Source organism: Rhinolophus ferrumequinum, chromosome 15, assembly GCF_004115265.2.
Source record: "Rhinolophus ferrumequinum isolate MPI-CBG mRhiFer1 chromosome 15, mRhiFer1_v1.p, whole genome shotgun sequence".
NCBI classification, from domain to species: Eukaryota; Metazoa; Chordata; class Mammalia; order Chiroptera; family Rhinolophidae; genus Rhinolophus; species Rhinolophus ferrumequinum.
In genome coordinates this window covers 21,155,716-21,170,748 of record NC_046298.1, presented here as the reverse complement: position 1 = coordinate 21,170,748, position 15,033 = coordinate 21,155,716, and the positions used below count along the sequence as shown (strand labels likewise).

The window sequence follows — 15,033 nt, the reverse complement described above, 5'->3', positions numbered from 1 at the left end:
CACTTAGAGGACATCACCCCCAGCGGTACTTAACTGCAGGTCCACAGATGGAGTGAACACCCTAAAACTGTTGGCAACTGCTGTCTCATCATCTGCCTCTCAAAGAAGTCTGAACCTCAAACATGCAGAAACGACTGTCCTAGACTCTCTGCCTATTTGGAAAGGGTAGAACCCAGTTTACTTAGCTATACCAAGACTAGAGTATTCCTTTTCATATTAGCAAAAAGGAGACAAACAGCCACTTGTAAAATGGCATTTGTGTTCCTAAAGACTGGATGACATTTTACCTGTTGTTTTTTTTTTTAATTTTTTTATTGGGGAAAAGTATGTTTTTCCAGGACCCATTAGCTCCAAGTCAAGTCATTGTTTTCAATCTAGTTGTGGAGGGTGCAGCTCACTGGCCCTTGTGGGAATTGAAGCAGAGAATTTGGTGTTATGAGCACGGCACTCTAACCAACTGAGCCAACTGGTGGCCCTACGTAAGTTTTAAAGTTAATCTATTTTATGTAAAATGTTGGACTAATTTTGTTTTAACATTAACTTGGGTTTTCTGGGATTCATCTGCTAGTTAATCGATTTCATCCTTTGATTATGAGTTACATAAGTGAGGGCCTTCAGGAGGAGATCTGAAACTAGAGTAAACAGGGTAACCAAAAGTCTGAAAAAGAATGAGCAAGACAATTTAGAACCTGGTGAACTGTTCTCACACGCTGCCTCTTCCTTGCTAGTAGGGTGTTCAGTGTTATAAAATCAGGACTGAGCAATCAATGACCAAAACACTCTTATTTTCCCTGCTGCCCCATACTATGCCATTCAGCTTGATCAGGATCTCCACAGTTCTTCCAAGCAACCTCCACCTTCCCAGTGATCTTCACCTCCTTCCTGCTGAAAGAACAAAGCTGCCCAGATGCAATGCCTTCAACTTCCTTCCCTTCCTCTTCTATATCCTCTTATCCCAAGCCACCCTCACATTTCTAAATCATCCTTGATGCCATCGCATCCCTTATTGATATACTGCTCTGTCAACTGTATCATCACTTTATTTAAATTAAAATTTATTGGGGTGACAATGGTTAATAAAATTATATAGGTTTCAAGTGTACAAATTCTATTAACACATCATCTATATATCATATTGTGTGCTCACCACCCAGAGTCAGTTCTCCTTCTATCACCATGTATTTGACCCCCTTTACTCTCTTCTACAACCCCAACCCCCTTACCCTCTGGTAACCACTACACCGTTGTCTGCGTCTATGAGTTTTTGTTTCTTTATTTGTCTTGTTCCTTTCAGTTTTATATCCCACATGAGTGAAGTCATATGTTTCTCAACTTTTTCTGTCTGACTTATTTCAATAATAATTTCAAGATCCATCCATGTTGTCACAAATGGCAGTATTTCATCTTTTCTTATGGTAGAGTAGTATTCTATTGTGTATACCTACCACATCTTGTATTGTCCCTTTTCTTGTTCAACCTCCTTTAGATCCTGAAATCCACTTGGGCTTAACGAGCATCCCTTTACCTCCAATATTGCTTATACTATGTTTTATAAAACTAGCTATTCATTAGTTGTGAAGTAATTTTTTAAACTGAAATACACTAGTCTGTATTAGGATAGGGTAGGGTAGAGTAAGAGAGAATTCACACACGTTGTAGTGCTAAAGGTAAATTTTGTTTCCTGATACTCTAATTTCAGAGTACATATGAATATGCAGCATTTTGATGCAAAATGTAATAACTACTGAGGCTCATAATCAAAAAAGAGTTTGAAAAACATTTGCATTACTTACTGTATTTTCTTTCATTTCTGAACTAATCAAAGTAAGAGGCTAAAGTGCTGCCTCAATTTTGTGATCTCTCATTTACTCCCTCTCTGCAAACCATCTACCCTGAAACTCCTACCCTTGGCTTCAGTTTCACTGTTCCCTCCTGGTGACCCCGTTCTATCCATCTACTTTCTCTTCCCTCTGTTACTAAAATTAAATATCCCTTAATATGTAAGATTCAGCCCTCCTTTTTACTCTCTGGGGGGGTCATTTCAACTAAAACCCTGTAGAGTACACTTCATCTCTACCTGGAGTCCGACATTTATCTCAGACTCTATACTTGCCTTCTCAATGGCCTGATCTAACCATCCACTTACATATTCTAAAGATACCTCAGACTCTGTGCTCAGATCTGAATTCATATGAATTAAAAAAGCTCTCCTTATGTCATGACTTCCCAATGTTATCTGACTCAACTCTCCCCTTTTATGGCCAAGTTTTATAAGATTTGATCAATTCTAGCTCCACACACTCTTTCCCTCTTCCATTTCTGCATTACCACTATCTCCTACTCAATTCATTCACTCAAAAGTTAATGCCTGATATGTAGTAATAGTTTAACAGGTTTTTAGGTCTTCAATTTCCTTCATGCCAATCAAGTCACATAAAATCACAAATAAAATACCAATTATGGGCCTATATCTCTACTGGCAAGGTCACTGTGGCAGTGGTCACTGCTCCTGCTCCTCATTATGTTTTGCCTGTTCTCTCATTTCCTGTTCCCATGCTGTAAGTCCTAGACGATAGAGCCCTCAGGTCCGCCACAAAGTTGGCATTCTAGATACCGCACACAATGCACAGTGGGTTAAGAGACACCAACTACATTCATCTACACCACTGGCTAGTTAAGGGGATAAGGATATACCGCAGACTCTGCCAGCTCCAGATTCTAGGAAGTCTTGCTTCGGCTTTGAGTCCTAAGCCTCATATTCTTGCACTGCTTACTAGAAAAGACAGAATACCTGCAGGTGGGCTCCAGAAGAAATACCCATTTTTAAATATGCTCCTCAGGTAATTCTCTTGCACATTAAACTGCAAAGTTCTTCATAATGATTTACTGGATCCTCTATTCCCTTCCTTTGGCCAGATAGTCTACCTTCTTTTTCTCCACGTGACATCCATTGTAATCTGTCAAATTTGGGACAGATGGCCTACTCCTGAAGTACTGTTACCTGAGCTTCTAAATGGGAATTCTTCTAACCTCTGCTTCTGCTGTGCACCTACAGCCCAGTGCCTGTATACAAACAGTAGCACTTAACAAAATTTGTTTAGCTCTTTACATCCGTCTCTATAACTTGTATCCTGCAGAGCATCTTAAACAAAACTTTGCATACAGTAAGTCTGGAAAACTGCTCCTGAATAAATCGATCCTGTCCAAGGACAGATGGTCACTGAGGTATGCAATGCTTAAACTCAAAAAGGAGCAATGAAGTCAAGAACTGCATATAAGATGTATGAAGTGGAAATATGTTATCTTGATAAGAATTAAAACTGGTGGGAAAGGTTCCACATTTTACCTATTAGGAGAAATCATCTATTTTATTTCAATTCTTTCCAACATGGTTCATTTTAAAATACACTGCTCTGTAAAGCCCTACAGTTGCCAGTTACCTGCTTCACTAACCTTTATAGATGAGTGTGGTCCTCTCTGCAGGTGGGTCATCCTGTGCCTCCAGGCCCCAAGGCAAATCCCCTCTTTCCAGAAGTGAGATCAGGGCAGGTCTGGGAACTGGGTATCCTGAAAGCAGGTGAGAAAATGGCACCTTTCAGCCCTGTGTTTGCTGTGTCAAAAGAAGGAAAACCCCAAGATCTCAGTAAGAATAAGATCCTCAGAAGAGGGCTCAAGACTTTGGAAAGTCAAGTAGATTTTGATCAAGAAGAAACTGAGGGAATTCTGGTAACGATGGCAGAGTAAAGTAGGTAAATGCTGTGCTTGTCTTCTCTCACGATCACATCAAAATTACCACTAAACTACAAAACAACCATCGAGAATTGCCTGAAATCTTGCTGAACTAATGCCCTACAACTAAGGAAATACAGAAGAAGTCACCTCGAGACTGGTAGGAGGGGCAGAGATGTGGAAAGGGCTGGCTCCACATCCACATGTGACCATTAAAAATCAGGAAGGTTATCTTGGCTGTGGAGGTACCCCCAAAGGAGCAAGGGATCTCAGCACCACAGCAGGTTCCCTAGCCCAGGGTTCCAGTACTAGGGAGATAAGTTCCCACAATTTCTGGTTCTGAAAACCAGCAGATTGTGGCTGAGTGAGACAGAGAGCAACTGGAGTCATAGGCGCTCCTCTTAAAGGGATGGCACAAGGACTTACCGACAGAATCACTGATCTGAGCTGCAGCACTGGGGAAGGAGCTGGAGAAGTGACAGGGACATACGGGGGAAGTGAGTTATCGGGCTAGAGGACAAGGGCTGGAGGGGCAGCTTTCTCCCTGATGGAGGAGCTGGCGGAAGTCATTGTTTCTTTGTTGAACCCTCGTGCAGACACAGGAGGCCATCATATCTGAGTCTCCATCACGTTGGCTAACACAATTCCTTTGCCACACCCTGATGATTCTGATACCCTGCTCCATCCAACTTTTGGGCATACCCAAACCACTTCCAGTGGTTTTTTTTTCGTACAAACTGCCTGCCTTGGCTGATGCCACAGACTTTTCTAGGGTTGCTAAAAGGTTCAGAGAACCCAGACAAGCAGCATCTGGCTTGAGCATATCCTGTAACTCTGGCTGAGCAGCCCTAAGCCCGGCACTAGCGGCAGCCAGTCTTGGTTCGTGGCTTAGCCTCTCGAGGCACTTCCAAGCATGGTGCAGGTGGCAGACATCTGTGGATGGCTTTGTGTCTCCTGCCAGGTGGACCTGGGTAAGGCATGGGCTGTGGCTTAACTTGACCTGCAGTGAGTCCCTTCCCAGGTGGTCTTGGGGCTGGTGTGCCCAGTGACCAGCTTCAAAATGAGCTAGAGCATCACCCAGCCACCTCCAACGATGACACACCCAAAGGGCAGATTGAGCAGGCACCAGAACCCTGCTGAGGCAGACCCTGCTCTGTAGGGTCAGCCCCTACACAACTCCTCCACTGTAGTCATGGCCAGTCCTCATAACCAATAAGCCCAAGGGTCAATCCCTCTCATTGATGGGCAAACAGCAACTAAGGCTCAACTGCAAACGGAGGGCACACACAACCCACACAAGGGACACATCTGGAGTGTGTGGCTCAAGTGTCTAGGAAGACTGCACCACTGAGCCCCACAACACACCTAGTACATAATGCCACTCTACTAAGACCAGGAGACACAGCAGCCCTATCTAATACATAGAAATAAATACAGGGAAGCAGCCAAAATAGGGAGACAAAAAAACATGTCCCAAATAAAAGAACAGAACAAAGCTCCAGAATAAGAACTAAACAAAATGGAGACAAGCAATCTGCCAGATGCAGAGTTCCAAACAATAGTTATAAGGATGCTCAATGACCTCAGGGAGAACTTCAACAAAGAGATAGGAGACATAAAAATGGAGATAAAAATATAAAAAAGAACCAGTCAGAAATAAAGAATATAATACCAGAAATGAAAAGTACATTACAGGGAATCGACACATTAGATGAAGCAGACGATCAAATCAGCAATTTAGAAGATAAGGTAGCAGAAAACACCCAAGCAGAACAGCAAAAAGATAATAGAATCCAAAAAAATGAGGAGAGTTTAAGGGGCCAATGGGACAACTTCAAGTGTACTGACATTCACATCATAAGGGTACCACAAGGAGAAGAGAGACAACAAGGAATTGAAAACATATGTGAAGAAATAATGACAGAAAACTTCCTTAACCTGGTGAAGGAAACAGATATAAAAGCCCAGGAAATGCAGAGTGCCAAACAAGATGAACCCAAAGAGGCCAACACCAAGATACATCACAACTAAAATACCAAAGGTTAAAGACAAAGAGAGAATCTTAAAAGCAACAAAAGAAAAGCACTTAGCTACTTACAAGGTAGTTCCCATAAGACAATCAACTGGTTGCTCAAAAGGAACTCTGCAGGCCAGAAGGGACTGACAGAACATATAGAAAGTGATGAAAAGCAAGGACCTACAACCAAGATTACACTACCCAACAAAGCTATCATTTAGAATCAAAGGACAGATAAAGAGTTTCCCAGATAAGAAAAAGCTAAAGGAGTTCATGACCACCAAACCAGTATTACAAGGAATCTTAGAGGGACTGAAAAAAAAAAATCAAAAATATGAATAATAAAATGGCAATAACTACACACCTATCAACAATTACTTTCAATGTAAATGGATTCAATGCTCCAATCAAAAGACAGGGGGCTGAATGGATAAGAAAACAAGACCCTTACATATGCTGTCTACAAGAGACTCACTTCAGACCGAAAGACACACACAGACTGAAAGTAAAGGGATGGAAAATATATTAATATTTCATGAAAAAGGAAACAAACAAATAGCTGGGGTAGCAATACTTACACCAGACAAAATAGACTTTAAAACAAAGGCTATACCAAGAAACAAAGAAGGACCTAGTAATCTCACTTCTGAGTATTTATCCAAAGAAACTAAAAATGCTACTTTGAGGGGACGTGCGTATCCATATGTTCACTGCAGCATTATTTACAACAGCCAAGATATGAAGGCAACCTGGGTGTCCCTGAATACGAATAAAGAAGTGGTGGTACATACCATGTTTCCCCGAAAATAAGAAGTAGCAGGACCATCAGCTGTAATGCGTCTTTTGGAGCAAAAATTAATATAAGACTGGTCTTATTTTACTATAAGACTGGGTATAATATAATACAATATAATATACTATACTATACCATACCATAATACAATACAATACAATACAATACAATACAATACAATACAATACAATACAATACAATACAATACAATACAATACAATACATAATACCGGGTCTTATATTAATTTTTGCTCCAAAAGATGCATTAGAGCTGATTGTCTGGCTAGGTCTTATTTTTGGTGAAACATGGTATGTACAATGGACTATTACTCAGCCGTAAAAAAGAATGAAATCCTGCCATCTGCGGCAGCATGAATGGACGTAGGGGGTGTAGTGTTGAGTGCAGTAAGTCAGACAGTGAAAAACAAATGTCATTATGATTTCATTTATAAGTGGACTCTAAAGAACAAAATAAACGAAACAGAAACAAACTCATAGTTAACGGAGAACATTTTTATGGTTGCCAGATGGGAGGAGGGGAGGGAATCGGCGAAAAAGGGGAAGGGATTAAGAAGTACAAATTGGTTGTTACACAGTAGTCATAGGGAAATAGCATAAGGAATGTAATCAATAATATTATAACAACTATGTATGGTGTCAGATGGGTAATAGATGGAAAGGGGGTTGGATGCAGGGTGACAAATGTGAAAAGATTAAGAAATACAAATAAATTGTTAGTTATAAAAAGTCATGGGGATATAAAGTAAAGCATATGGAATATAATCAGTAATATGGTAATAACGATGTATAGTGTCAAGTGGGTACTAGTCAGGAGGATCACTTTGTAAATTATATAAATGTCTAGTCACTATGCTGCACACCTGAAATTAATATAAAATAATATTTAATATCAAAAAAGAATGAGGAGGAAGAGGAGGAGGAGGGGGATCTGAGCATTTGTGACCTCTTACTACTTAAGAGTAGTAAGTTAGTGAGACCCTGCAAGACATGTACAAACAAAGGAAAGAGGTCATACCTTTCTCTAGACAATGCGAGGATAGCAACAAGCTGAGAACTTGGCTCTGGCAACAGAAACTACTTAATCCTTATTGTGCAGAGCCCCTCTGAGAATGGGATATATTCTTATTAGGGGACAGCAATTCCCTACATTAGGAACAAATGAATGACCCAAAGCCTCTCCCTACCTAACAACCTCTGAGTGGGTCATTTGACCTCAGCGCTGGAGCCTTGCAGTAAAGGATACCACATACAACATCTCCCTCTCCACACTGCACCCCTGGCCTATAAGGAAAAAGAAGGAAGTGGGAAAGCGTAGATGAGTCCGAGGAAGAAAGTGACCTTACCCAGTGATGTCAAGTTCCCGTAATTCTCCAGCATCACACTTCTGTAAAGGGCCCTCTGTGTGGAAGAAAGGATAGCCCATTCTGCCTGGGTTAAATACACAGCCACATCTTCGAAGGTCACCATCTCCTAAAACAAGAGGTTCCTGTTGCCCCAGAGCCAATTCTCTGATTCAGGGCCACAGTGTGGGACACAGGGGACAGTATGAGGGAGGGGTCAAATTAGGAATGGCTAATGAGAAAAGGTGAAAAAACTGGGTGTTAGACCATTAAATGACTATTTCTACAACCCAAAATCTGGAACTTCTCTCACTACCAGAAGAACTTCGATTTGAACATAAAATTTACTGTTATAAAACATGATGAAAACATTATCAAAAACACTGGAGAGTCTCTCATTAATTAACCTTCCTAGAGCAAAATCTCTTTGATTTTGTCAATACTGTCTTTTACTGTTACACCTACAAGTGGACAATTAGCTTCAATATGTCCAGACACCCACTCACAGGAGGCATCTCAGGACCTACTTATTCTCCCTTCACTGCCCCAGTGCTCAGTCAGTCCCCAACGTGTGTTCACTCTCCCTCAAACCTTACCTGGTGCCAGGCTTTCAGGGGCATGGTTGCCATCACCTGGGATTCCTCTCAGTGAAGGGCAGTGGCTGAGGGAAGAAGCAAAGAGTGAGTAAGCCTGGCTCAGTCAAAGGCTCTCTTTTAAACCAACATACCTGCCAATAATATTAGCAACAATCATTTACTAAATGCCCACTGAGTGAGTGGTATATGAGTATTTATTTCCTTTTAATCCATACCATAACATGAAGTTTGAATTCTAAGTACACAGATTCTGAAAGGGTAAGTAAGAAACTTGCCCTCGGGCAGCAGAGCCTATAATCCCCACTGTCCTTTGCAGGACATGAGTACTGGGGGAACATGAGTAAAGAGCAAAACAAGCAAAAGACACCAACAAACTAGAAGCAAAATCTAACAAGAGGAAACCCATTCATTTTTAAAAATAAAATTTTACTGGGAAACATATAAGGTTAAAAAAAAGAGAAAGAAATATCATGTTTTTGGATGAAAAATACAAATCCTCTCATCCAGTCCCCACAATAAGCCTGTAAACCTTTTCTTTTCCCCAAATGAGAAAACAAGGCTAAGAGAATAATTTTCTCCAATAAGGTCACTCAGTTTGTATATGGATGAACTTGGATCCCAAGCCAAATCTGCCAGATTCCAAAGGCTATGCTTTTTTTAATTTTTAAATTACAGTCGACATACAATATATTAGTATTAGATGTACGACATAGTGATTAGACATTTATGCTGAGGGGGCCAAAACAATGTATACATATTTTAAGAAAGGAAAAAACTGTATTAAAACTGTAATACTCAATAATACCGATAACAAAAGATGAGTATGTCACGTTTGACTTCTGCAATTACAAGTACTCAAAGTGGTTACCATCAGCGTGATTTTAATACAGTTTTGTCCTTTCTTAAAATGTGTATGCATTTTTTTGGCAACCTCTGTATAACTTATGAAGTGATCACCCCATAAGTCTAGTACACTTCTGACACCATACATAGTTATTACAATACTTACTTACAGCATATATTCCCAGTGCTGTACTTTATATCCCCACGGCTGCACAACTGCAAAGGCCATGCTTTCAATAACTATATTAAATTGCTTGCAGTCACAATTCAATAGGATTTCTCTTAGAACCTGATAAAGTGATTCTAAGGTTAATATGGAAGAATAGATTAAGAGTAGCCAAGAAAATTCCGAGTCTCAGGAAGTCTTCCTTTTCCTGGACCTTGGGGCAGGCATCTTTTTTGCTAATCATTCCATTCTAGGACCCAGTGATAACTACAAAGGACCCTGAAAGGCCACCTCAAAATGCCAAAATGTCTGGGTTATTACTTTAATTATATCATCCTCTACAGACACTTTGTATTCTTAAGCAGTCACCTGCTACCAAAAAGCCAGCAACTTCCCCACAGCAACTCATTGCATGCTGTAATTTCCTGCCAGCCTTATCTTGCAGCACCCTTCTCCTTAATCTAGCCACTCTGGTATTTTTCCTCAGTTTTCTTTACTATGCTAATTCAGGACCTTTGCACCCGTTACTGCCTCTGTATGAACCACTCTTCCCCAACCTTAGAAACTTTGTAATTGATACTCTCTGCCTGAAATACTCTCCAGCAGCCTGACCCCTCTTCACCTAGGTAATGCCAACTCATCCTTCAGATCATCCTCTACAGACCAGGTCAGGTCCCCATGTTACACATTCCACGAGCACAGTATTCCCTTTCCTGTATATGTCTCCCAGTTTGAGATTATATATTGATTTGTGCTTTTTTCATTCAACAAACATTTATCTTATACTTATTTCAGGCCAAGTGTGAAATACAGTAGAGAGAGAAAAAAAGGTGTGATCCATCTTGTTATTGAGCTTGGCCTAGACTAAAAACACACATTAATCCAAGATTCTCATAAATAACTTTAAGATCACAATTGTGACTAGTGCCAGGGAGAATCTATCCTAGATGGTAAGAGTCAATAGGAATTAACTAGATTAAAAGGAAAATCTTTACAAAAGTGACAGCAAGTGCAAGAGCACGTTCCAGAAGTGATAGGCCAAGAAAACTGTAGAACCAAGGGGAGTGCAAAACGAGAGCAAAGTTGCAAGAGACCAAAGCGTGCAGGGCCTTGCCCACGGTGCCTTGGTCTTAGACCCAAAAGCAACAGGCCAAAGCTACCCGATTACGAGCGGGAGGGGTGAAATGATCAGATTTGATTAATTAACTTTCCCATTAATTAACTTTCCCATTAAACCGAAAGCTCCCAGAAGTCGGGACCCACGCCCCACCACATTCATAACTGCATCCAGGGAACCTAGAACAGCGAACTCGCATTTAGCTGCTCAATAAGTAGTTGTTGGTCCAACGAGCAGAAGGGCTTTTTGGCTGTGTCGTCTCCTTTCCATCCACCGCCTCCATTTCCCAGAGGCCGCCCGGGATGGGGCCAATGAAGGCACCCGAGGGAGGGCGGGACAGGCCCGCAGACCGCCTCCAACTCCCTCCACCGCGGCAGCAGGGACAAAGGCGACAGCCTTCTCTATGGACAAAGAACGGCCCCTAGCAAGGGCCCTGAGGCGACAAACCTCAACACTCACCTCACGAAAAGCGCACAACGCGCGTGACCGGATGGACGTCACAGAGGCCCGTCGCCCGGCCTCACGTGCTTCCTCTCTAGGATACCTGAGCGCACGGCTCGGTGGTTGTAGTCTTTGCTCCCCGCGCGGTGCTTTCTAACCTGGGATCCTCAGAGATCTTGAACAGGAGAGAAAGTTTATCATTGTTTTCGCTAATCTCTAACCGAAATTTAGCATTTCCTGTAGTTATGTGTTGGCGACAAACTTCAGTAGTATCAGCAGTAATTTTGTCAGCAACAGGAATCATGTATTTTCATGTCACATTACATACAGTTGATGCAGATAATCTCAAAATATGGGCTATTCTCACTAATTCAAAATTATAATCGTTATTAGGCTCACCTGTAGCTATTTTCACTTCATCACATTGGTAAAGACGCACACATTAGACGTGATTAAAAAATATGGCAAATGTTTAAATTTAAAAAATTTATTACAGGGCTGGCCCAGTGGCTCAGGCGGTTAGAGCTCCACGCTCCTAACTCCGAAGGCTGCCAGTTCAATTCCCACATGAGCCAGTGGGCTGTCAACCACAAGGTTGCCGGTTCAACTCCTCGACTCCCTGCAACTAGCAACAGCAACTGCACCTGGAGCTGAGCTGCGCCCTCCACAACTAAGACTGAAAGGACAACAACTTGAAGCTGAACTGCACCCTCCACAACTAAGATTGAAAGGACAACAACTTGACTTGGAAAAAGTCCTGGAAGTACACACTGTTCCCCAATAAAAAGTCCTGTTCCCCTTCCCCAATAAAATCTTTTTTAAAAAAATTACAGTAAAAGACACATTGCCATTAATTCCCCTTCAAAATACTCCCCCTCGCTTCAAACACAATTATCCCATTGTTTTTGCCACGTTCTGAAGCAGTTCTGGAAGTCCTCTTTTGTGTGTTTAGTTGTGCTGTTGTGACTGCCTCCATGTCCTGAATCGATTCACAACATTTACCTTTCATGGTCATTTTGACTTTGGGGAAGAGCCAGAAGTCACACGGTGCCAGATCCGGTGAATAAGGTGGATGAGAACACACTGTAATGTTTTTATTTGACAGAAGTTGCCATACCAGAAGCGATGTGTGACATGGAACACTGTCATGATAGAGGATGAAGTAATGACACTCACGAAAGAGGACTTCAAGAACTGCTTCAGAAAGTGGCAAGAATGATGGAATAAGTATGTTCAAAGTGAGGGGTAGTATTTTGAGGGGGATTCATGGCACTGTGTCTTTTAGTGTAATAATTTTTTAAAGTTAAAATATGCACCATATTTTTTTTATCACATCTCATATATTAATGCACTACAAATTTATTTTTTAAACTATTTATTTGTATTTTAATATAATTGGTTTTGGAGGTGTGCACAGGTATCCTGACACTGCAAAAGAGGTCGTTGGACAAAACAAGCTGTCTTCCTTGGAGGTAAAGTTTTCATTTACATTAAGAAAGATCAGGACTGAGAAGGGATGCATTAAAGAACTATTTAGGAAGTGAAAACAGTGGACATTAAAAAGATGAATGAGTTATGAGAAGAAGCAACCTATGATAGCTGTATAGGAGTAGACTGTATGCCCTGATAGATGAAAGTGTCATTAACTAAGATGAGAAATTCAGGAAGAGGAGCCAGTTTCAGGCGGGAAGTTTACAGAATTCAGTTTTAGAAACACTGACCCCACACACACACACACACACACACACACACACACACACTTGCTTTATTAAAATATAATTCACATCCCATACAATGTTAACATTTATTTAAAGTGCACAATTTAGTAGTTATGGGTATATTCAAAGAATTGTGCAACCATCACCACAATCAATTTTAGAACATTTTCATCATCCCAAAAAGAAGCCCCATAACCATCAACAATCTCTCCCCATTTTCCTTGTGATACATAGAATAATGTTCCCCTCAAAGATGTTTATGTCCTAATCTCTGGGACCTGTGAGTACCTTAGGTTATATGTCAAAGAGGAATTGAGGTTGCAGATAGAATTAAGGTTGCTAATCAGCTGAAATTAAAAATAGTAGATTTTCCTCGATTATGCACGCGGGCCCAATGTAATCATAAGCGTCCTTAAAAGTGGAGGAGGTTAATTGGAAGAGAGAATGACAGAGATGACAGCATGAGATAAACTTGTCCCAATATTGTTGGTTTTGAAGCTAGAAGAAGGAGCCCATGTACCAAGAAAGTAGGTGACCTCTAGAAGCTGGAAAAGGCAAGGAAATAGATTCTGTCCTTGGCCAACACTTTGAATTTGGCTGAGTGAAACACATTTTGGACTTACAACCTCTAGAACTGTAAGATAATAAGTTTGCGTTGTTTTAAGCTACTGTTTGTGGCAATTTATTACAGCAGCAACAAAAAAATTAATGCGTTCACTCCCCCAATTCAGGCCTTCCCCCAATCCTAGACAACCACTAATTTATTTTCTGACTCTATAGACTTATTAGTCTGGATGTTTATACATCATATAAATGTCCACTGAATCTGAATATAAAACAAAAAAAAATGAGTTTTTACTGTTGGTGATTTTATTAGTCTTTAGAATAATGGAAACCTATCTGTTTATTTAGTAGCAAGACTTGGGCAGAGCTTGATGTTTTTGTTTTTTGCTGAGGAAAGGTGATGCTATACTTTTAATCTGCACAAGCTCTCAACAAAAAACACAGATTATCTCAGTGAGGAGAAATGTTTCAATTATCCCTGGTGAATGCCACTTCAAGCAGAGAAGCGGTGTGATTTGAGTTGTATTTTAAGGCACGTTAAACAAACTATATACTGCACTGCCCTTCAACCCTGGCCATAGTCAGCAATAGCAAATGCCTCCCTCCTAGCAAGGGTTGAATTTAAATGCCTGTTTCTCCATATTTTATTGATTTTTCTTAAAATGTTTTTTTCTTCAAATCACTTAGAAATTATATCTAGATTACTATAGCAGGTGAACATTATTGTAGCAGGTGATTCGTGGGGAGCATTAGGAGCTAAATAACAATGCTTATGTCCTCCATAGTCACATTTTTTATGAATCAAGAGTACATATTGCTCTGTTTTTTTTTGATATTTAGAAATAAATTCATCCTAGGACTTTGCAATCTGGGTTTCCCTGACCAAGAATATCATCCAATGTCCTTAGGACATTGTGAATGGGGAAAAGCCTAGGCATCCTGATATCCTTTTTTTGCTTAAATGGCTAGTGAGTCATTTCAACACCCACTTACCTAGACAGTCTCCCTGTGAGTCTTCAACATTAATAAATAATAGCTAATTGGTGCTGGTCTATTGTACCACCTCTAAGAAAATGTATATGCAGATTCACGTCCATTATGATCTCTCCCATCAAACATAATTATTTTAAAGCTTTGGCCACTCCTTAGATTCCATTGGAAGCCACCTTCTCTCCTATTTACCTCACGGCCTGAATATCCAGCTCACCCTCTAACCCCTGAATGATCTATGAGTCATGTAAAATCATATGATCTTAGCATATTTGCTGCTCTTCCTGACTTGAAAATGGTGGGGGAAATATCAACTTCTCTCCCAGCTCTCTGAAAAGCCTACCACGAATGGATTGAAGTTATAATGGCACTTAAGTTTCATACCCAAACTCATTTTTGCCATGGCTGCTAAAAAATTTACAGTTAAACTAAATGTTTTGTTGCAGTAGCTATATTGATATAGAATTTGATGGGATTATTTCCTTCAGCTGAAAACATACTTAATAGTAATAGAATGCCTTCCCTTCAAGATTGGGAAAAAGGCAGGTACTACTCAACATCATACTGGGAGTCCTAGCAAGTACAAGAAGGCCAGCAAAAGAAATAAAAGGCATACAGGTTAAAGGAAGGAATAAAGCTGCTACTATTTGCAGAGGACATGAATGTCTACATAGAACATTCATGGGGGTAGAATCTAC

At 40.6% G+C, this 15,033-nt stretch overlaps 1 protein-coding gene across 1 annotated transcript in view; it reads right to left on the bottom strand.

The window, feature by feature from the left end:
* The window catches only part of LOC117035377 (zinc finger protein 19-like), a 35,648-nt gene that overhangs the window by 6,331 nt on the left and 14,284 nt on the right, over positions 1 to 15,033 (bottom strand). The window contains exons 3-6 of the mRNA XM_033129257.1: positions 11,082 to 11,238; positions 8,497 to 8,561; positions 7,904 to 8,030; positions 3,454 to 3,567 (exon numbers count right to left, since the gene is read on the bottom strand). Of these exons, the coding sequence (XP_032985148.1) occupies positions 3,454 to 3,567; positions 7,904 to 8,030; positions 8,497 to 8,529 (274 nt within the window). The 5' untranslated portion in view covers positions 8,530 to 8,561; positions 11,082 to 11,238. The remainder of the gene's footprint in view (positions 1 to 3,453; positions 3,568 to 7,903; positions 8,031 to 8,496; positions 8,562 to 11,081; positions 11,239 to 15,033) is intronic.